Source organism: Lates calcarifer, linkage group LG2, assembly GCF_001640805.2.
Source record: "Lates calcarifer isolate ASB-BC8 linkage group LG2, TLL_Latcal_v3, whole genome shotgun sequence".
Classification (NCBI taxonomy): domain Eukaryota; kingdom Metazoa; phylum Chordata; class Actinopteri; family Centropomidae; genus Lates; species Lates calcarifer.
Window position 1 is genome coordinate 8,697,903 of NC_066834.1, and position 23,361 is coordinate 8,721,263.

At 38.7% G+C, this 23,361-nt stretch overlaps 1 protein-coding gene across 1 annotated transcript; it reads left to right on the plus strand.

Annotated features, from left to right (window-relative positions):
• The first annotated feature begins 3,927 nt into the window (after window positions 1-3,927).
• On the plus strand, window positions 3,928-23,038 carry LOC108887855 (neuronal acetylcholine receptor subunit alpha-7). The gene is made up of 10 exons (XM_018683482.2): window positions 3,928-4,074; window positions 8,148-8,287; window positions 8,725-8,769; window positions 11,553-11,662; window positions 13,505-13,584; window positions 16,232-16,399; window positions 16,518-16,712; window positions 20,511-20,597; window positions 20,916-21,025; window positions 21,739-23,038. The coding sequence occupies exons 1-10, from the start codon at window positions 4,020-4,022 to the stop codon at window positions 22,279-22,281; spliced, it is 1,533 nt and encodes a 510-aa protein (XP_018538998.2). The 5' UTR covers window positions 3,928-4,019; the 3' UTR covers window positions 22,282-23,038.
• Window positions 23,039-23,361: the final 323 nt, after the last annotated feature.

Here is a 23,361-nt window from a genome sequence, read left to right on the forward strand (position 1 = left end):
TTAATCTCAACATATATGTATATAATTCAATACTCAGCATAGAGAGGAGACACTAAATTTATACCTGTTTGAATTTCTAAGAAAACACCCTCACATTTCTAATTTCCTCCATGGCTTATGAGGATTACACTAGAGAAAGTGTTCGCTGCTGTTATTGGAGATATTTTACATCCATAAAAGTCCATTAACATTACAGACGTGGATGAATCAGTAGAACTAAGTTGACATTAAAGCTTGATGTAAATCCATATTACTAACAAGCCTTGTCAGTGTAGCTCTGATTACATCCAGAATGTTCCACATTAATTTTAATGTCACACATTTGCAGGTGAGGCACGCATGCTTAACTTCCTGCTAATACATCTTATTTACGCAACATACAATGGAACAATGAACAGAGTTTGCCAGAGTCTAATAGCATTTTGATTTGTGTGTACATTTAATTAGACCAAGCTCTCTGTCAGACTGATAAGAGCACAGTGATGATGTGATTGGCACAGTAATTATTCTGTGACTACAGTACATCTTTATCACAGGCTGATGAAACATAGCATTTGACATGCAGGACACATGCAGCTCTGCTACATACCTTTTAATCAACTCTTTTCAGTCTGCCTGCTGCAGAATATATAGCGCCAGTAAATTAAAGTGACTATACCGCAGATGGCTGTCACTTTCCAAGGCAAATACATTAGCAAGCAAATAACATTTATGTTGGTATTTACTTTCAGGTATAGCTTGTTAATGCAAATATCAGCTCATACAAATATAGTGGAGGGTAAAGCTATCTGAACAAAGTTCATCACCCATTCAGCCTTTTTAAAATTAGAGCAGTTGCACATTTGCATCAAGCAGATTTTACAGATCATATCTGTACTGCCTAAGTTATGTCTGTGCACCTTGTAATGCATTGGATCTTACCTGTAACCACATCGGTGTTAAAGGTAATATAAACAAAAATCTGATTGTAATATGAGTTTAGTTGTTAAATTAACCATTTACATTCTTACAATAAACCCATAATATTAAATCAGGGAGCTCTAGAATTGGTTATGCAAGTAGGTAATGCAAATGAGCATATGAGTAATATGACTTTTTATGTTTTTGTGGGGTGGGACGGTGGTGCAGTGGTTAGCACTGTCGCCTCACAGCAAGAAGCAAGAAGGTTCTGGGGCTTTTCTGTGTGGAGTTTGCATGTTCTCCCAGTGCAGTGCCCAGTGCAAAGACATGCATGTTAGGTTAATTGGTAACCAAACTGCCCGTAGGTGTGAATGTGAGTGTGAATGGTTGTTTGTCTATATGTTGGCCCTGCGATGGACTGGCGATCTGTACAGGGTGTACCCTGCCTCTCACCCAGTGTCAGCTGCATAGGCTCCAGCACCCCCGCGACCCTTAACGGATAAGCAGTATAGATTATTTTTTGGGATGAAACTGGAGTACTCAGTACTCAGAGTATAACAAAGAATCAAACGATCACCCTCTATATGTCACAGTGTTAACAGCTGAGGTGCACAGCTGAGGCAAGTGTCACCCTTTCACTGTGAGTGTTAAGCTACCAGCTCATCAGTCCCAGGAAACCCTGCTCTTTGTTCAGTATATGAGCACACACGGTAGCATCTGACTTCAGAACAGACACTGTCCTGCAAGTTGTTGTCTGTTTAATTGGTTCGGGAAGCACTTAGATATTTCAAATCAACTTGCAGGCAACATCTAATAAAGTATGTAGTGAAAGTTAAGCATGCAGCTGCAAAATATCTATCTATCTATCTATCTATCTATCTATCTATCTATCTATCTATCTATCTATCTATCTATCTATCTATTCATTCATAATATGTACACATTAGTTCATATCTTCCTGATATTCGCAATCAGTGCAGAGTGAAAATAGATCCTGTTAAACAACCATCCTGTGAAACATAATTCAGAGTCTCACAAGCAAAAACTACTTGTTTTCATATTTAAAAAAAAAATCACTTATTATATAGAAGTACAGGCTGGATAATTTTAGCCTGTTTTTAAGTGCAGTCTGTTAGTCTTCCCTCAAAAATCCTGATGGTGATGGTGATGCATCCCTTGCAAGGCCAAGTCAGTTCTATACACAGCTGTTCCTCTGCCCCCAAGTGGCCAAAAATAGCAATTACTCCAATTATATAAAGTATTCATAAACATGTAAATATATGTGCAAACAGGTCAAGTTCATTCGGAAATGTTGTGCAAAAGGTTATGTTATGGCAAATATCAGAAGCAAATAAATGAAAGGCACAAGTCATATCAAGGCTTATTAAGTCTCAGTAGAAAGGAATATTTTCTCCACTCCTTTACAGGTATTATCTAATATATTTTTTTGCAGTCAGTGTGGCAGCATCTAAAGCTTTGTCTACAGTGCAATTGGTTCAGAAAGATGAATCATCAGCCTGCAGCCATCAACAATCGTTACAACCCATAATTGCTTTAAAAAAGAAAAGAAAAGAAAGAAAGAAAGAAAAGATTACACTTAAATAGGATTGGGAGGATCAGGTGGTCCTTAAGATAATAGTTTGACACTTTGTGAAATACACTTAATCTCTTCCTTGCAGAGAGCTACAATACATATTACTGTCATGACATGAAGCTAATGCCAGCGATCAGTCAGCTTAACTTAGCACAGAGACTGGAAACAGGATAAACAACTAGCCTGGCTTAGTCCAAAGCTACTGAAATCTGCCTACCAATGCATCTAAAGCTTACTATTTAATACGTTATTTTGATGGCAAGTCATGTCTCCAGACTGCTGAGTGCCGCTGAGTGACAGCAGTGTTAATCTCCTCATCTAACTCACGACGAGAAAGCAAATAAGCTCACCTCCCCTACACTACAACAACTATTCCTTTCAGATTCATGGATATGTGGGTCAGCCTCACCACCTATAAACCTCAAAGCAGTATGGAGTAGCGTACTGACTTACATGCAATGTGCATGCTTCCTTGTCATTTAAAGCCACAAAAATAGCATAGAACATGACTCTGTCTTGCTCTACACACGGCTGCTGTCATCAAGGGGGAACTGTTCCTTGTACCATGCTGTTTGTTGTTGATTTCAAAATAAAAATATCTGTAGATTAAAAAGAGATCCAAAAGATTGAACAACAGACCAGTATGAGCTGCTGAATCTCGCTGACTTTGACTGTGGCAAATACATTTTGAGGATAGGATGAAGACTAGTATAGACACAGTATGTGCCTATAGTATTGCTCAATATTAGTCAGATAAACAGTAAAAAGATGATTCCATGCATTAATAGCACTTTCAAAATAGTTGTAATTATGTTCAGTGACCAGCAGATGTCCTCTTGGTGTGCAAAAGTGAATATATTGTGGCTCTGTAAGATGCTCTACAACTTTTTTCCCGAACCCCTGCGCATTCCCTTCCAAACTCTAAGTTATAAACTAACTGAGAATAGAAAGAGGAGACATTTAAACAAAAAGAAAGGAAACTTGGGACAACAGAGGGATACTTTATATTTGAGAGCAGTGTGGGAAACTAAGGGTCCTGGCATTCATCTGGTAAACACCAACCACCGAAACACTGCCAAACAACCCACCTCATTGACAATAGCACCCCTCAAAGGCGGGACCTCCGCCTAAAAGAAAGGTGGGCGGTAGGTGTCAAGTCAAATCCAGATAAGATTTGTAAGGTCTGTAACGAAATGATCAAAATTCACCTCATCTGTCAGCGGGTTTAATGTTGTGGCTGAGCAGTGTATATGGCAATTGGACGGATATTCAAGGGGTTTATTGATGTGTACAAACAAAGAAAAGAGCATGGAGATGGACTGATTTTTGTGCAATATTTTTTTGGTGAGAGTTTTGTAGTTGTTATCCATTGGAGCAGCGGTGTCTGCCAAACAGCTGCTGTATTCATTAGGAGGAGGAGTTATTTAACACACACACACACACACACCCTAACCATCATTCCCTCATTCTTTCACGTTCAGATAAACAGAGGACTCTCCGTTCTCCGCTCCACGCGCGGTTCAACATGGACTTGGTCAAATTTCTGCTTTTCGTCGCAGTCACCGGCTGCACAGTGAAAGGTAGGCTGTCAAGACGCGCTTTGATGGACAATTAACTCTCAAGGTTTTTTATCAGGGGAGTGGAGGTGGTGGGTCAGTTTTTCACTTGCGGTTTTTGTGGTTTCATGTGTGTAATGAATACTGCTTCTCTCTGAACTGGTTTGCAAGCCTCCTTAACTGGAATCACTTTACCTGTTGTGCCAAACACCGAGTTTTTGCGAATATTATCGCTCTGCAATGTTATTTAAAAAATCATCCCACTATATGTACGCTAAATATGAACTAATAGAAGCAAGTAAATATTGTCCACAGAACTCCAAGTATACAACAATGCAAACTGAACAGCAGTAAATACCAGGTACCTTTTGCAGATACTTATTAGTGAATCAATTCAGTTTAAGGTCATTTTTAAGACTGTAGCTACTCTGTTGTAGGTGTGGACTGTAATGTGTGGTAAGATGGTAAGATGTTTTTTTTTTTTTATCCCACAAACTACAATCATAAAACTATCACAGAATCTATAAATGAATTATGTAAATAATAGATTATCACATTACAACAAGTGTTCATCATCATCATAGTTAATTTATCCTGTATCAACTACACAATTCTTTAATGGTGACATACAGGCTGTTTGTGAAGGTGTGTCTCCAAATGGGTTTTAGTGGGCTAGTCCAAAAAAAAAAGTCCCAGGCTAATATTTATTGCCCCTGTCAATATGAAGTATGCTGTTATGTATACTGAATGCAGTAGTGCAAGGTCCTATTAAGAGCATGCAGTGATCTTAATACATTTTACATCATAGTGTTTCATGTTATGTTTTATGGACTCAGAGTGCTGTATGTGGTGCGTGACTGGTTTGTTTGACAGCACTGAACGTCTTGTAGCTGTTAGTGATGCTATGTGAAGTTTCTCATGATTATCTTGGAGTGGAGACCTGCAGGTAGTTTTTGTAGTGGGTAATGAAGAAAGTAACATGGCATTAATCTGTATTTGTGTTGTTTTCCTACACGGGGACAAGTGTGTAAATGTGCTCACAGCAGGGCAGTAACTAGGAGGGGTAATGTGTTCTTCTGTGTGTGTGTGTGTGTGTGTGTGTGTGTGTGTGTGTGTGTGTGTGTGTGTGTGTGTGTGTGATAGATTGACATGAGAGACATTGCCAGACAGCACCCAAAGTGTCAAATTAAGTTCCTCATTCAAAGACCTTAACTGAAACCTATAACTGAACAAAGATTTCTATTTTATAACCAGAGTATCAATGTTCTCCTTGTGCTTTTCATGCTGTGTTGCAACATACTGATATTTCCATTGCTGTGTATGCTCCTGCCTGTACTCAGTCCAGAAGCACGCAAACCATATAAAAAAAACTCTGATCTTTAAATGATAATTAGTCCATGAAACGTTCTCATCAGTTTTGCTCAGATCTCCTCTGAATTTTGAGTATTTTGATTGAGCCAATTAATTCAATGATAATCACTGACTCAGGCTCCTAAGCCTGCACTTTACAGGCACTTGTTAAACGAGGCTTCCCCAAGAGTGAAGTATAGAGAGAGGCAGATGGAGAGAAGTCGTGTTAGTCTGTGCACATACAGTGCATGCACATCTAAATGTCTGAGCGCATGTCTCGGGTACTTAAAGCTCTCGTCCATCTCTCTGACATTATTAAGACTGTTCAATTTGATTAAGAGGAAGAAAGGCTTTGCTTCTCCCTTTTATGGGTCCCAGCTCACTGTCAGCAACATGTTGGCAACATATCAGAAATGTTCCTCCTGTAGTCAGTAATATACTGAGACGCATTACAGAAATGCTGTGGGACAATTACACACATTGATGTCATTTTGCTGGTCCTCACAGTGACATTTGATAATGGTAGGGTTTTGGAGGGGCAGAGCCACATGGGATTTGGACATGGACAAAGATATGCTTTCAGCCAATCTTTCAGTCTTTTTTATGAAAGAACCGGATGTGACAGAGAGCAGAGGAATGGGGTAATGCCTACAAACACAAACTCACTGCCAAATCATTGGGATAATGTGCTTCTCATAGGTGGTTTAGGGTAATTGGGCTATGGCCATTAGTGAAGTGAATAGATGCTGCCAGAAACGCTCCATAACTTAAGAGGGGAGACGAGAGTGTGTTAAAATGAGGGGCAGGTCTGATTTTAGATTGCACAGTGAGATGAATCTATTCCAGGTATTGTATTTGGATGATTGCCTTGTCTGAGCTGCATGTGTTTCACAATCCATTACTTTGTTAGAATATTCCATATATGTGCAAAAAAGATCTTGCCAACATGTAAATGAAATGCAAAAGTATTTTGAAGAGAGGTTTTGTTGCATACTCAGACTTTACAGCCCGCATAAACCAAAGCTACGGTGTATCCCAGCATATCTCTGCAGCAGGGCATCTAAGAGTTCCCCAGCAAGGGCTCACCTGGTGTTCGGTGTAACCTACTAGATGTACAAAAGAGAAAAAAGCAGTTAATGATGAGAAGAGGCAAAATGGTTAACCAGAAACTCAGGAAGAGACTGGATGGTGTTTGAGGTAGGTAGAGAGAGAAAGATGGTTCAGTCTCATCTTTGAGCTTAAGTTCCAAGTACAAAGTTGCTGCTTGTAGTGATGAACTCACACTGAATTGTCACAGAGAGTTTTAACATCTTGCAGCTCATCATTTTTGTTTTTCTGCCTTTCGCCAGTATAGTTTTTGGTCACAGTAAGCAGCTATTGTTGGTAAAAAAAAAAAAGAAAAGAAAAAAAAGTTCTTGACATAAATTGTACACTACCTGCTTAACACCAACAGCAGACAGACAGACAAAGTTAGTGAATGTCTGGTGAACAGAGTGGAGCATTTAGCAGCTAAAGAATAAGATGTAACATAGTTAAAAGGAATGTGAATATTGGACTTAAATTAATCAGGTAGAATCTCAACTGATTTTTTTTTTCTTGTATCTTGTATTGTATCTGCTGTATGTGGCAAAAGGCAACTGTTTGCTAGCACGTTCACACTGACAGCATAAATGCAGATAATATGTCAGTGTTATGTTTACGGCTTGTTTTTGCACCCCTCAAGTAGCCAAAAAATCTGTTACTGCAGATTGAATTGAACTTCTAATTCCAATCCATAGTGGTGCAGAGGATCTCAGACAATGACTGATTGCTACCACAGTTTAGATCTTCATCAGAAATCATTACAGCTTGCATTTCAGCAACTTCTGTTGTGATGTTTTTCATATTACATTTCTTATACAAATAATTTTGCTAAAAGCTGCCACATTGAAACACTGAAGCTGAGGGGGGATCTCCCCAAACAAAAGGACAGAGCATAATTTATAGTTTTCTTGAAGATCACGATTGGCCATTTGTCCCAAAACAACCTGGTATTAACCAACTGGGAAAAAGCCATGAGCTGTTCACACACTGGTCCCTCACTAATATAACATAACATAATCAGAGTGAGCATGGGTCAGCATGGGTCAAGTTACAGATGTCAGGGAAAAGAGGCCTCGGCACAGAACATCTGGTTTGGATATTAGCATGACGTATTCACATTCTTCTGCAGTTACATACATCCCAACAGACATATGTATCATATAGTACAAAACACTAATTTTACTTTAATACATTTAAAATCCGCAAAATCATTATTATTTCAGCAGCATCTTTGGGGATGACTATGTGATAACTGTGTGTTGTAAGGTCATGTCTCAATGTGTATATAGATACACATGGAGTAATTATTAAATATTTGGTCACAAAAAAGTTCAGCACTGTGATATTGTCCGTTGTGGGTGAACTTAACTGAATACCATCATTCTTGTCGTTGTCTGTTTGCTCATGGTGACCTCTCTCAAGCATTTAGTCTTTTATATCAAACAAACTGCTTTTGCTCTTTCTTGAAAAAAAAAAAAAAAAACTTATATAAGACAGACATTGAACTGAAATGCAGTCTCAGACAGTTCAGTTTATATGACAAAAACGTTTGTGCTGCAGGATGACTGTGTCAATGGACACTTTGACGGTGTCTGTATTTCTCTACTTTTTATGAAGTAATAGTGAAAATATATTTACTGCCCAAATTTGTCTGTCCTCTGTAGTTTCTCTTCAAGGTCCAAACCAGCACAGATTATATGATGACCTGATGGCCAATTACAGTCCACTGGTGAGACCAGTGTCCAATGACTCTGAGACACTCACCGTTAAGTTTGGCCTGAGCCTCATGCAGATCATGGACGTGGTATGTAAATAATGGCTCTCCACACATACCTGCATGCATACTGTATGTACTGCAGAGTCAATAACACATTTTGGATCATTTACATCTAGGCTTGGATGTCTTTCAGTCATAAATTCAAAGTGTAATTGGTGCAGAAAGCTTTAGCGCAACTGATGAAGGAACTTGAGACACAGAACAAGTTTCTCTTTGTAGAAACTCCCTAAGCATCATTGTTTATTCTGTTTCTACTTGCTTGTCTTGGTGCTAGATGGCTGTCACTACTTAACAGTCAATTCTTTTTCCATTATCACAGCCCTGAAAGGTGAAGCCACTTTGGATGTTTAAATGTTTTGAGTAGCATGATTATTCCTCTATGAAACTTAAACTGATAAATCAATAAATACACAAACCAAACCACCTGAATATTTATATTAACAAATATCACCTTTTTCTAACAGGATGAGAAGAACCAAGTTTTAACAACCAACATTTGGCTTCAACTGGTAAGACTTATTCCTTTACAATGTATGTAAAGTCACTGAAAAGCTAAGCTGCACAACTACATATTACTACATTTTTAATAATAAATCCTTCCTTTTTCTATATCTACTTATCCTGTTCGTGGTCACAAGATGATAGACTCTATCTGATCATGCTCTGTTGTTGATGTATGATATTAAAGAAAGAAGATATAATATGGCGTTTAGTGTACAATAGAGATGCTGGTATGGGGATTTTGTTACTTTTGGACAAAGCCAGGCTAGCTGTTTCCCCCTGTTTCCAGTCTTTATGCTAAGCTAAGCTAACCAGCTGCTGGCTGTAGTTTCATATTTATTGTGCACACATGAGAATTATATCCATCTCCTCATCTAACTCAAGAGAAGAGAGTTAAGCATTTTCCCCTAGCCTTTAACTTGGTATTTAGGGTATGCATCCAATCACAGAAAATGTAATTTATTACTAATATAATATGCTGAAAGGTATAAAGATTGTCTTCTTTATCACACCAGTTGGTACTCAGTCTTTTCCTTTTCATCTTCCACAGGAGCATTATGTTCCTTTCTCCTCTGTGTAGTGGGATTAAGTGTATGAACATAGATGTTTTATCGCAGCCTGTCCATTGTGTGCCACTAGCTCCCTGCTACTGCATCGTCAGCAAGCTGTATCAAGGCAGTTCGGTCTGTTTTAAATCACTGTGTGGAATTACAGCAGCAGTACCTCGCTCAATCTCTCTCACCCCACACCCTGCAAAATCAACTTCGGCCCTCAAATATAAGATAATGTAAACAGCATTTACAGTATCTGCCATGTCTGTCTCCACTGGTCAGGCATTTGTTTTTTCAGTCTACTTGTGTGGGTTCCAGGAAAGAAAGTTTAAATGTCCTAAAGATGCGCTTTTGTCTCTGAAGAACACTGTGAAATATTGAAAATGGCTCTGCAAGATCACACACTCAATCATTTTTGCCAGAGAGTAGTAATTATAAGATGTTTAACTGCCTGTTGGATTGAACAAACTATAATTGCACTGACATCTGCAGCATTTAGAAAATAATGACATGAATAATTGTGGCTTCACCTTTGGTTTTAAACATCATGTTAGTGATTTGTCAAGGACAGCTGAAAAATGTAAATTTGCCAATATTTATTACAGTAAGCACAATACATATGAAAAACCGCATAGAGGCCCTATTCACTTTCTCAAAAGGTGGCTAATCATATATTCCAGGGACATGATAATCATAGCTGATAAATATATCACAGGCCACACTGTCACACTCAATAATGAACAAACCTTACAAACAAAGCCAATTGAACAGCAGGAAACAGTGGTACAACCAGCCAGCAATCACTGCAAAATATAAACATCAATTACCAAATTGACAAATTAAATATTTTCAGCTCATCAAAGTCAAAACAACATTTTTTAAAGATGATTTTTTGTCATTTTTGCCTTTATAGATAGATAGATCATAGTCTCATCTGTTCAGAAACCCATACCAGCCTAGCTATTTCCCCCCCATTTCAAATCCTAATGCTAAGCTAAGTTAACAAGTGGCTAACTGCAGCTTCATACTTAACGGAAATATATGAGTGGTATTGATCCTCCCATCTAAATCTTTGGCAAGAAAGCAAATAAGTGCATTTCCCCAAATGTCAACATATTTCTTAACAACGATCAAAAGAATTATCAAGTTGAAGATGCGAAACAGTGAATGAAATCAGTGTCTCTGTTTAAAAAAACAGCAGCAAGTTAGTGAGTATGACATGAGTCGATGGAAATGCAGTGTACTCTGAATTTATCATGTGAGCAATACAGGTGATTCCATCCTCCCATGTGTTTTACTCAGCCTTTATTAGGGACTGACCTTTACATTTCTTCATGCAGGCCTCAGCCGTGATGGTTTGAATTAATTAGAGATTAATTATAGATATGATTAGAAAAATGCCATTTCATCCAGGCCCAAAAAGTCATGATATTATGTATTAGCCAGATCACAATTTCACTACACTGGACTGGAAATCAGCCAAAGTCGTCACATGCATACATCTGCTGTGGGCATGAATAGATTAGATGGTAAAAGATTCAGCTTTCAAATCATGTTTTGTTTCACAGTTTCAAGATTTTAAGATTTCAAGATAGTAACTATTATCAGCACACTAGGAAAACATCAGCCATGAACACACAGAACATGTGTTCTGGTTCCCTGTGATACTCGAGTTGTTATTTTCTTGTCATGTTTTGTCCCTATTCATTTTGTTGCCATCTTGGTTTTATCTGAAATATCTTAACATGTGCTGGATGGATACAAACATCCATGGACCCTTTAGGGGATGGGAATTCCTCAGACTTCTCTAGTGCCACCAGCAGGTCAATTTTTCAATTTGCCAATATTTTTCCTCATGACTAAATATCTGTAAAACTATTCCCAACAGTCTCAGCTGTGATTAGGTTAATTGGTGACTCTAAATTGCCAATTAGTGTGAATGTGAGCATGGATGGTCTCCATATGTCTCCCCTGTAATAGACTGGCATCCTGTCCATAGCCCTTAAAGGATACATGGTGTAGGTAATGGATGGATGGATGGATGGATGGATGTTCGGAGGAATCATAAAGATCATATTCTTCTGTAGATGCAACTGAAATCTGGAACAAAAATTGAAATCAACATTTGAGGCATATCACTGACATATTGTCACCCCAAACAGTATCTGCCACTGTCACTAAAAAAAACACACTCAACACATTGAAATATGGAAAGCATATCCTGTTTCTGTGTCCCACAGTATTGGGATGATCATTACCTCCGCTGGAATGAATCGGACTATCCAGGTGTGAACAATGTGAGATTTCCTGACGATTACATTTGGAAACCAGACATCCTGCTCTATAACAGGTAGGCATTGGAAGCACCTATCTGCTTGGTGCTGCACTGTAATTGGATATGCATGGTGTCAGACTCAGCACAAGTGCAATGTCCTCTGCACAGTGTAATGGGGGTGATCTCGTAGGGATGATAATTGGGAATTTTTGTGTTCCAGAGTTAAAAAAAATACCTGATTGGTCCAGACACTGATTGTGATGTATTAGACTCCACACATCTGATTATTCCGAAACACAGAAAAAGATCTTGTGATTAAAATGTGTAATTAAGAAAAATAGATTCAATCCTAAGTAGCATACACAAGCAATTTAAGAGAACTTGTGGCATTGACAATTTTTTTTGGGCCCGACCTGCTGAATAAGTCATACTGTATATCCTCCTGACAGCAGGAATGGAAGCTCTGTGATGTGAATTTCTTGTTCATTCTTATTCATCGACTTGAGATGAGCAAGTTAGGACACGTTTGTGTTGTTAAGAGGGTTTACTGAATCTCACAAAACACCTGTATAATCAAACCTCATGCGCAAAGTAAGAGAGGCAATGAAAGGATGTGCTTTTATATTGTCCATCCAACCAACACATGTTGCAACAAACGTTGGTGAACATCTTGTTACTCTTTGAGATTATATTTACTGTATTAATTATATTTGTCTCACCTACAAACCAAATTGACAAAACAGTGTTAAGGCACAGTGTGCTAGTTTTAAAGAGAGGGCACATGACAGGATAAAATGTTTCCTCAAAGGCATACACAAGATGATGGCAACTTCTTCATTTCCTTCAAAATAAATCTCACATAAAACAGAATAGAATACAACTTTATTTTCCACCTCAGTGGAAAATTGTATTTAGTTCACCAGAGCATAAAATCTAATATGCTTGAATGTTCAGGCTTCTGCTCTTGCTTCATGAGGTCTGTAAAGCATCCAGACTCCATGTTGTCACTTATCTTATTCAGAGTATCTTACAGAGAGCAGAGAAAGAAAGTTACAGAAAGATACTTTTTTAAAGCTAAGCATTTACATCTGGTACAACCTTGGAAGATCAATATGCGTACAGTGATTGTTAAATCTGAGTGGTGGTGAAAGGTTAATCAGAAATGTTAGATTAAGCACTGTTGCACCAATGTGGCTCATCCTGTTGCTGCTTTTCAAAACACTTCAAGGTTAGTGGTGCTGTGCAGTTTAAATATATGCAGTACTTTAGAAGAGCACTTTGGAGCAATAAATCATTTAGACAAATGAATAAACTTGTATAAAAAAGATGGGAGAAAGAGCATTTTATGATGTCCCTCATGGAAAATACTAAAGAGATAACCATTAATCAATCTGTAAGAGAAAGATCTGAACAAATCACATTAGAGGCACTACTCCCCCATCAGCTAATGAGGGAAAAAGCATTGTACTTCATTTGTCATTGTCCCACTGAGTAAAGCCTTGATCTGACACTCTTTGAATTAGTTGCTGCAAGATATATATACATATTTTTTTTTTACTTTTTCAAGCAACTCTTTCAACTCTAGCTCAACCCTGCCTCAACCCCTAGGGATTTCGTTTAGTGGGAGTGAATTGTGGGTAGCAGGGGAGGATGAGGGTAACCATCTCCAGGGAAACCTTGCATCACTTGTGACTCCTTGTGTGCTGTGTACCTGCTGCAATAATGAGTCAGAGAAATATTTGTATTTTTCCGCTGTTTGTGGCTCATCCAAATTTATGTTGCATCCTTGTAATTAATAGCGTTTCTTGCAAAGGTTGTATTTGTGCATGAATTAATTATGGTGTTTTCCACTGAAGCTGTACTTTGGTTACAGATAACTCAGCAGCAGATATTAACGTAGTTGCATGTTGTCCACAGTGCAGATGAAAGATTTGATGCTACTTTCCATACCAACATTTTGGTCAGCTCCTCTGGCACCTGTTCCTACCTACCTCCAGGTAAGATTGGTAATCTCAGTTAGCACCCACACTTTAGACAAAACCAGACTCTTTGGAAATGTCAGATGTTGCATTGTGGCTCCTTTCCTCTGTGACAGCCATGGCCGAAGCCATTATGTTTTCAGGCTGTCTGTCCCATTCATGTGAACGTGATATCTCAGGAACACCTTGGGGAATATCTTCAAATTTGGCACAAACGTTCAAATTGGCTCAAGGATGAATTGATGAAGATTTTTGTGGTCAGAGGAAAACAGGTTTTTGACAAAATACACTTAATACCTTTTGTGGTATTCCTTTAAAGTCATCATATGAGTCTGGACAGATGGCATACAACTGCAAGGCAGCAATTCTAGTTTATGTGTAGAAATATTTAAAGTTGGTCATACATGCTACTTGTTTTGAGAAACACCTGAGACCAGCTGAACAGTGGTGAAAAACCCTGGCCCATGGTTGACACCTAACTCCAAACCTCTGCTGCACAGTATTTGTTGTGCGTGTGACTAAATGTCTAAATATGCATAAAATCTAAGTACTACCAGTGTATCATGATTCACTTCTTTAATTATTAAGACACGATTGCCTTACAGTTAAACTAAAAGAAAGCAAAACAGTAGTCCAGCAGCTTGGGTTTGGGTCATTAATAATAGAGATTGCCTCACATTATCCACTTAACTTAAAGAGAGAGACATGATAGATTTTAAGAGTCTGACATTAGTGTGTATCTGCACCCACATGAGTATTACTGAACAGGTCCTTGTCACTACCCTTTGGTGTGGTATTTTAATTATTCAGACCAGTGAATGCAGGTCTAGTGTATCATCATAGGTGGAGCAGTGTAAACACATTGAGCAAATATTAAATCTAGACTGCTGAGATGTGCTGGTGTTATGTGTTAGTATAATGAGGTATCATCATTTTATCATTTAAAACATCAAATCACAATCAGTAATAGTCTTTTGATTCACAGCCACCCTTTCATAAAAAATATAAACAAATTTGCACAAAAAAGGTTTTAGCTTCTGTCAGTAGCACATGCATCAAACAGACGCAATCCTCCTTGATTGAAATATGCAGACTGATTTTTAATTTTATAAAAATTTATATTCACCAGGCTCCTACCATTATGCTGTATAAACAAGATAAACTGTATAAACATTGTGCTGTAATTTCTTATGGGGATTTCCACAGAGGGTTATTGAGACAACAGCAGCAGCTGCTGAGTTTTCATGAATGCAAGCTTGGAATTAACTTCCTAAAACTATTAGCTTATTAAAATCTCAAATCTCAAATCTTTTTTTTTTTAGTTTAACAGGTGTTTGTTCTTTAGCTTCACAGATGTTCAGTAGTCAACATGGTGACTACTGAATTCCCTCTTCATGTTGAGGAACTGGAACTTTGATTTGGGCCCCATGGACATACCCAAGCTAGGTGTTTCCCCCTGTTTACAGTCTTAATTCTAAGCCAAACTAAGTGGCTACTGGCTGTGGCTTCAGACTGAATGGACATATACTGTATAAGTATGGTATTAATTTTCTCATCAAACTCTTCAGAAGAAAGCCAACAAATATATTTTCCTTAAATGTTTTTATAATCTCTGTGTGTTTAAAAAATGGTCCACAACCAGTACTTCAATGTCAAATGCTCCAAACATATGGATCCATCACTATCACTCTCCATTAGTGCTGCATGCTTTGAGAAGTGAAGCGGTTTTCCTAATCAAGCCCCTACTGACCCACTTCTACCAGAGTGTGTGGTCTTAAAAGATCTATGACACTTTCTGTGAACCCACTTGCACTGTACAGTATACACACATGCACACACATTCATACCTGGGAACACATCGACGTAGGTGGTGATTACTGCTCTCTCTGGCAGGCTCTTCCTCCCCCTTTTTCCCCTTACTATGCAAAAGTGCTGGCCCGCTTTCGCCTCAACGTCTTAATCAATACCAGCATAAATAGCTCCATCACTGAATTTCTTCTGGATTGATTACCTCTGTCACAAGCAAATTGCCTCGCAACTTTGTTCCAGATGAACCCCCATTGAATGCCATATATGCGGCTTAATAGTCATTTGCCACTTGAGCCCAGCATAGCTGCATTAAGTGAGTAAAACTGTATGCAGATATGGCCTTCTAAATCACTTGGGTTTCCTTACATTTGTCTTGTCACTGAGGTCCATTGCAGTAAACAGGAGTCATTCTATTTGTCCGCTCCCCATCTCCATCCATTCCCCGCTGAGGTTTATCATCTTCATGGCACTGAGACAGAGGAGAAACCGAGTTTACTGCCAAGGTCTCATATCTTTCTTAAATATGGATGGAAATTAGCCTGGTGCCTGCCTCTGCTGAAGGATTACTGGCCACTTTCATCTCATTGTCATATTGGATTTTTCTACTCTCGTTAGGATGGATAGGATAGGATAGACTTCATATCTTCTTGGAGTATAACCAATCTTCCTGCCTCTCCAGCTGTTGGGCACTGTCATTTTTTTCAGTCTCCCTCTGCTTTTTTATTATAGTATTTGGAAACCCACTCTATCAGAGATCGAAATATTTCTCTGTGTGTTTTTGTTTCTCTCTTCAGTAGCCATCTGCAGGAGAAGTACATATCAAAGCCTGATCTTTTCATGTTTCTAACCACTGCAGGGATCTTCAAGAGTACTTGCCGCATCGATGTGCGCTGGTTCCCTTTTGATATCCAGAGATGTGACCTGAAGTTTGGCTCCTGGACATATGACGGCTGGTCTCTGGACTTAAAGATGCTGGATGCAGATATCACTGGCTACACGCCAAATGGAGAGTGGGATCTTGTTGGTGAGAGGCACTGGCAGCCTGTGAAGTGCAGAGAATTGATATAGTGTGTCAGTGAAGCGATAATTCCCCCATAACCAATTCTGCCAGGGTAGAATTCTTGTTTCATTTTGCCTCACAGAGGTTCCAGGACGCAAGAACGAGCGTTTCTACGAATGCTGTCCGGAGCCGTACCCTGATGTCACCTTCACCGTGGTGATGCGGAGACGGACCCTCTACTATGGCCTCAATCTGCTCATCCCATGTGTCCTGATCTCCACTCTGGCTCTGCTCGTCTTTCTTCTGCCTGCTGACTCTGGGGAGAAGATCTCACTGGGTTAGGGGAATACACACATACACGCACGCACATACTACAAATCATTAGTCTGTCCCTGCTTTATTGTAGAAGAAAACTTGTGCACTCTCTGTTGTTGGAAGGTGACATAATGTTAAGTAAGATACTTAAGTTTCCAAGTAGTGCAGTTATTTTTTTCTTTTATTTTTGGCAACACTGCTAAAATACTGAGCATGTTGTTTGTTGCAGCACAGAAATTTTACAAGACAAAACACGTGCATTTCTTGCTCTTTGCTCACCTCAGCTGCATATGAATCAGGCACATCCCTCTATACATCTTTTACTGGCTGTATAAGATGATCTCTAAAATGACTTTAGCGCACTACCTCTCTGGACCTCTGTGGCCTGCTGTGCACTTTGCAGTCAATATTTCATGCTGCCATTGCACAAGCAAGTAAAATCATGTTCAGTTAATATAATATCTAGGTATCCTGCTTAGATCCTGACAGATCTTTGGCCTGTTGGATCGCCAGGATTCCCTTCATCTCTCTCCAGAAGACTGAGGAGTAAGCCAACCTGCTCTCAGAGTAGGTTCAGTAAATGATATTTTTATTGTTAGCTAAATCTAACTTTAATAAAAACTCAAAGCCGCAGTTAAAGTAGAATTTGTGGACACTCTATGTATAATTCTTCTGGGACAGTAATACTCTGACTGTTGTGTGTATAACAAGTAGACAGTTCTAAAACTTTGCTTCAGCCAATAAGTATAACAGATCCTTGTTACATATTAAGTCACTAAGGAGTTATTCAAGCACCATACAAAGTACACAGATCAATAAAAGGTGAGCTACCTTAATGGGTGTGATTGGTGACATTATCTGTCTCATAAGGGCTACTCAGTCAGGTGCAGCTCCAGTGGCAGCAGGGTAGGCATCTGGAGGAAGGCAGTTAGAGGCTGGGGAAGTCTCCACAACACCAGCTTTAAAATAGCTTCAGAAACTATTGTAGGGCTTTGCTCACTATAGCTGAAAGCTCAGACCCTTTAAATAGAGAGCTGGTCCCAGTAATCCTGGTGACCTAACACTGCATATCATCTATTAAATAATTTCTGGATGTTGAATGTATTTACTTCTTACTGTTCTCTCTCAGTCATTCCCAGAACTTTTTATATAAAAATTACATGACCTCTGCATGCTGCTAAATTCTAGCATTTTGTAGGAATGAGTTCACAGGTTTCTAGAGCAGTATTTCTGTGGCCGGCTGCTATGCGGACTTGACTGTGATCTATGTGCGCTAACTGTGTGCTGTTGGAAAAATGACTCAGTTCAAAGAGAACAGCTGAAAATTAATGAGATCATAATCAAGTCAAATCCTTTACAGGCCAAGTGGTTGTGACACGCAGCCAATCTTTCTATTATTCTTCGATTTTTCTCAGTCTAAAACAACTTTATATCCGAGCCCATTTGTCTCGTGGTTAATCAGTCGTTTTATGAAAAACAATGCTTTGTCATTAATCCCCTTCCTCTGTGGCCTTGTGAAGTAAGCTGATAATCAGCACTCAGTGACTGACTAAACTGTCAGAGGACCGGAAAAACTGTTTAATCTTATCTCCGTTGTCACAGTTGAATGTTTCATGCATAAATTAAACAGGCTTTATGTAGACTGTATCTGCGGGTGGGCAGCGTGTGTGATTGTGTGTGAATGTGTGTGTGTGCTGTATGTGGGAGTGGGCAGAGGGAGTGGGGAGAGTCAGGGAGTTGATTTATGCAGTGTGTGCTTTCCTCAAATCATTAGAGTCCTGCGTTGCAGCTGGATTCCTTCATTAACCAAACAGTTCTTTAGAGCCAGATGTGTGGGCTTGTGTGTGTGTGTGTGTGTGTGTGTGTGTTTATACATGTGTGCCTTCCTTCTGATGTTTTGACAGCTCATAGACAGATAGAGGAAACTGGAAATGAGAATTGCTCATGTGAAGTTTAATAGGCTGTTGTGAGGATGTTAATGCTCCCTATCTTTGATGGTTTTATATATCACACATTAGGCAAATGTCATAAGTTATATTGCCACTTTAACTGTGCGAGTGAGTGTGTTTGTGTTGGCACATGTGTTCACAGATGCACTGTATATGAAGTCAGTACATCAACCCAGCCACTTGTTCACATTATTATTTGAAAATGGTGAATTCTCATTGAGAAATGTGCTTTCATGGCAGCATTTATTTGCTGGATTTAATTTCAAATAAAACTGGGCTGTCATGAGAATTATGATTTGTAAAATGCGCAAGTGGAATAACAGGAGCATTATTATAATTGTGTGTGAATCTTTACTCTCATATTCTTTGCATTTTGCATTCATTCACTAAACCTGTCTGACCCTGGTTATTGAAAACTTAACATTTACAGCATTAAAGATTTAGCTTTAAGAGTAATTGCAAAGATTAAAATAAATAAGAATAACTATAATATACTGTATGTCAACACAAAAAGTATGATGTGGGTGTTTTTGTCTGTATCTATATATTTATCAGTGTTGGAAAAGGTTGTTTATGATTCACCAGCAATACTGGCATCATGTTTCATCAAATTTGTTCAATTATTTAAAGGCTTGGTTCACACAAAGCAAAAATATTCAGTTCCAAAGCATCTAGCTTTGCATATAGTCATGGTTTTGAAAGGAGAGGTTTTGAAACTTTCACCCTCACAACATCTGCCTGCATCCCTTTACACTGGAGCTGCAGGGAAGTGAGTTTGTGGTTCAACACTCAATGTAGAAACTATTAGTAGTGTTTTATACTTTTGATAGAAAATAGATCCTAATTAGGGGTGTTAGCAGTGAGGTACTTGGATTTTCCAGAGTAATGGAAGCAATGTTTCTGGTGATTTCCTGATCATTTTTCTGTTTATTTTTCAAGATAATTTCTTTTTGAGTTATTCAGATGCATTATTTTTAATGCGTAGAGATGGCAGCAGACATCTCAGGGGCAAAAGTGTCAGCACCAGCAAAATGAAACTATATGCATGACTAAAAACAACTGTAGAAAAACGCACTTTTTAAAATTATAATTTGGGTTAACTGCTTCTTTGAGTATCTCTCTGAAATACTGTATATGAAATGATATTTGGGATCATGCATGCACCACTTATAGTCATTAGAGAGTATTCACATGCTCCATCTTGTCCCACAGATATAAGAAACAGCAGCAGCAGCAGGCATGACAGTGTCACAGCAGCGACTACCTGTGACTCTTAATCCTTGATGAGAAGTTCTGTCTTTTAGTGAGACAGCAAGAGCCAGTGCCTCAACAATGTCAGCTCATTAGTGAAAACCCCTTGGTTGATCAAACAATAGTGTCTGCTCACAAGTATTTTAAAGATACCTGTTGGTCTTTCTCTCACTCGCATATTGTCAGGTGATGTGGCCATGACATACGATAGCAGCTCTGCCATTCAGAACTGGGGGATTTTCCGTCACAGTTGGCTACAGTGCAGTATCCCATTGTGGAAGAGTAGCATAAAATTTGACAAAGCAAAATTAGCGTAAGACTGTGATGCGTCACAAATGCATGGAATAACTTAAAATATGAACAAAACATGAACAACAGACCAATGCAACTGGAAACACAATGAGTATATATAATGCTAAAAACCAGAGAACAGCCCAACTAATCTTTTGCCTGTTATGACAAAATCATTTTTAAGGATGAAAAAGTGTGTTTGACATTTAAAATCCAACTTAATAATGATTAAAAGAAGCGCAGAACCCTGTCACAGCTGCGTGATTTGATTACTTTTTATTGCAGTTAATAGTTTTGAATGGCTAACTGAGATTTGGTTTCCCTCCCAGGCATTACAGTCCTGCTCTCCCTGACTGTCTTCATGCTGCTAGTCGCAGAGATTATGCCTGCCACATCAGACTCTGTGCCCTTAATAGGTAAGCCAGGCTAAAGTTAAAAGCAGTTGCTATGGGTGTCAGCTACTATCAGTGGGAAGACACGGATGAAAAATTGCACCGGCATTTTTCATCAGGGGCTCTCTTATATCACAACTTTAAGCAGCTATCCAATATTTAGATTTATTTATTTATAAATCTGAGTCACCATATTTGAAATGGTGAAATAAAGAAGTAACTCTTTGCATTTCTCTGACACACATGAAGTGAGTAGTATGTCTGAGGCAAGAAGCAGTTTTAGCTCTTGACACAACTTTTTCAGTCAGTTCTTACTGTCTGCTCTATTTCCTCATTACCCAGCTCAGTACTTTGCCACTACCATGGTCATCGTTGGTCTCTCAGTAATTGCTACAGTTCTGGTCTTGCAGTATCACCACCACGACCCTGATGGAGGCAAGATGCCGAAGTGGGTAAGTGTTGTTTCACATTACACCATTATCTGTGACTTCTACTGTAATCTCATTAACACCACTTTAGTCATTTGCCTCTTAGCCACACCCCCAAAACTGTTTAGTACATGATGATGACTGGTGGATATTTGCTTTTATTATGCTTCTTTTGTTTTTGTTTCCTTAATGTTGACTTAATTTTGCTTCACTCAGAGGTTTATCAAGATTAGCATGTATTTGCTTGTGTAAAGCCATGTGTCCATCAAAAAATACACACAATAATGTACCAGGAGAATTCAGACTCTGGCCAATGCATTATTAGAATTGTCTTTATTGCACAATGAGGTCTTTCATTTGATAACATAACAACAAGGTTTAGATTGAAAATGCTATAACTCAAAGTGGAGTGTTTAGGTGGAGCTTAATATATGCATACCCTCTGCAGCGAAATTGAATATCCTTTTCTTACACTGTTGATCAAAAATTTGAAGGTGTTAAGACACAGAATGCAATGGACACCTGCCAACCAATCAGAAACTCTGGGGTCATTGTATAGTCAGTTTTTCATTGTGATTGGTCAGTTTGGGACAAGTGACATGCCTCACTGAAAAGTTCAGCCGTTTTTAGACTTGAGACTTATAGACTGGCCATATTTTGTTTCTTTTTTCAAATCTTAATTTTAAGTTAATAAGAGCCTTCATTTATTCCTTATTCATTATTGTTTTATCCCAAAGACCCGTGTGATCCTGCTGAACTGGTGCGCCTGGTTCCTGCGCATGAAGCGCCCAGGTGAGGAGCGAGTGCGTTCAGCCTGCGACAATAATGCTCCACGGAGCAGCCTGACCAGCATGGAGCTCAATGCTAGCACCTCCGCCTCCCAGTCCACCAATGGCAACATGCTCTATGTTGGTGTCCGCGGCCTGGAGAGCATTCCCTACTCCACAGCTGCCACCTCGCCTGACTCCGGGGTCCTGTGTGGACGCCTGGGTGTACGAGCAGGTGAGGAAGAGCTGCTTCTCCCCACAGCTCATAGCTCCTCGTTGGGGAAAGTTGAACCGGAAATAGCCAAGATTCTGGACGAGGTGCGTTACATTGCCAAACGCTTCCGTGTCCAAGACGAGGATATCTCAGTGTGCAATGAGTGGAAATTTGCTGCGGCTGTTATTGATAGGCTTTGTCTTATGGCTTTCTCGCTCTTCACCATCCTCTGCACCATTGGGATCCTCATGTCAGCTCCTAACTTTGTTGAGGCAATTTCCAAAGATTTTTTCAACTGAGGACTTTATCAGGAAATAAATGCTTAATTGAAAACAAAAGTCTATTGTCAATCATACTACACCAATCACAGAGTAAAGATTTGTAAACTCATGAGCCAGTTGTTGGGATACAGTTAAATTGGCTAGTGTGTATGAGACTTGTGTATTACCAAACAATAATTCAGTAATGTAGGCAAAATGTATGTAATGCATAAATGATTATATGCCTTACACTACAGTGATGAAAATGACCAGCTTTTGCCTTTTATATGACACAACATTATGGTATATTAAAAGTTAACATTTTAACCCATTTACCCCCTTGAGTGGTTTCAAAGTAACTCTGAAAAATGCTGATATTGCAAAGCATTAGTTTAAAACAAGGAATGCAACTGTGGTTTGTTATGTGATGTTACCTGTGTATCATTCATTACAATGTATCTATTTGAAGACCCTCACTAAAATATATTACATATATGAGACGTAAAAGCTACAGTATCTTATATTGAAATGAATTTGTTGGATCACACGAATACTCATATATCCAAAACAATTTTGTGATGTTTTAAATTGCCTTTGTATGAGCATAACCACCTCAGTTTAATCATGTTCTCGTTTATTGTTTCTTACTTATTTTTAAGAAAACATTTTGTGATAATTAAAGCATTACAATTAAATGAAAATAGTTTGTTTCTATGTTGGTTCATTTCAATTTATTTTGTTTTTGTCCAGTAAACAGTTGTCCTGTGATATTTCACTAATAAATGTGTTTTTTTTTTGTATTTGGAAATTATTTCTTACTGCACAGAACTGTGTTTTGTATGCCAGTACAAGTATTCCGCTGCTCAATGGACATTTTCATGTCAACAACTGATGACCTTGGCCACTACTGTGCATTTTTGTGCACTACAACATTGAACCAGACAACATAAACAGAGCAAGCTTTTTGACATTCAGCCAACAAAAGCCAAAAACTACACAAAAGTACTGCAATACAACTGCAGAATTGTGCTCAGAATAATGAGTCATCAGTTTGCCTACATCTAGTTTAACAAAAGTGAATGAAGTTGTTATAAGTTCTTGATTTAATGTTTTGTCCTC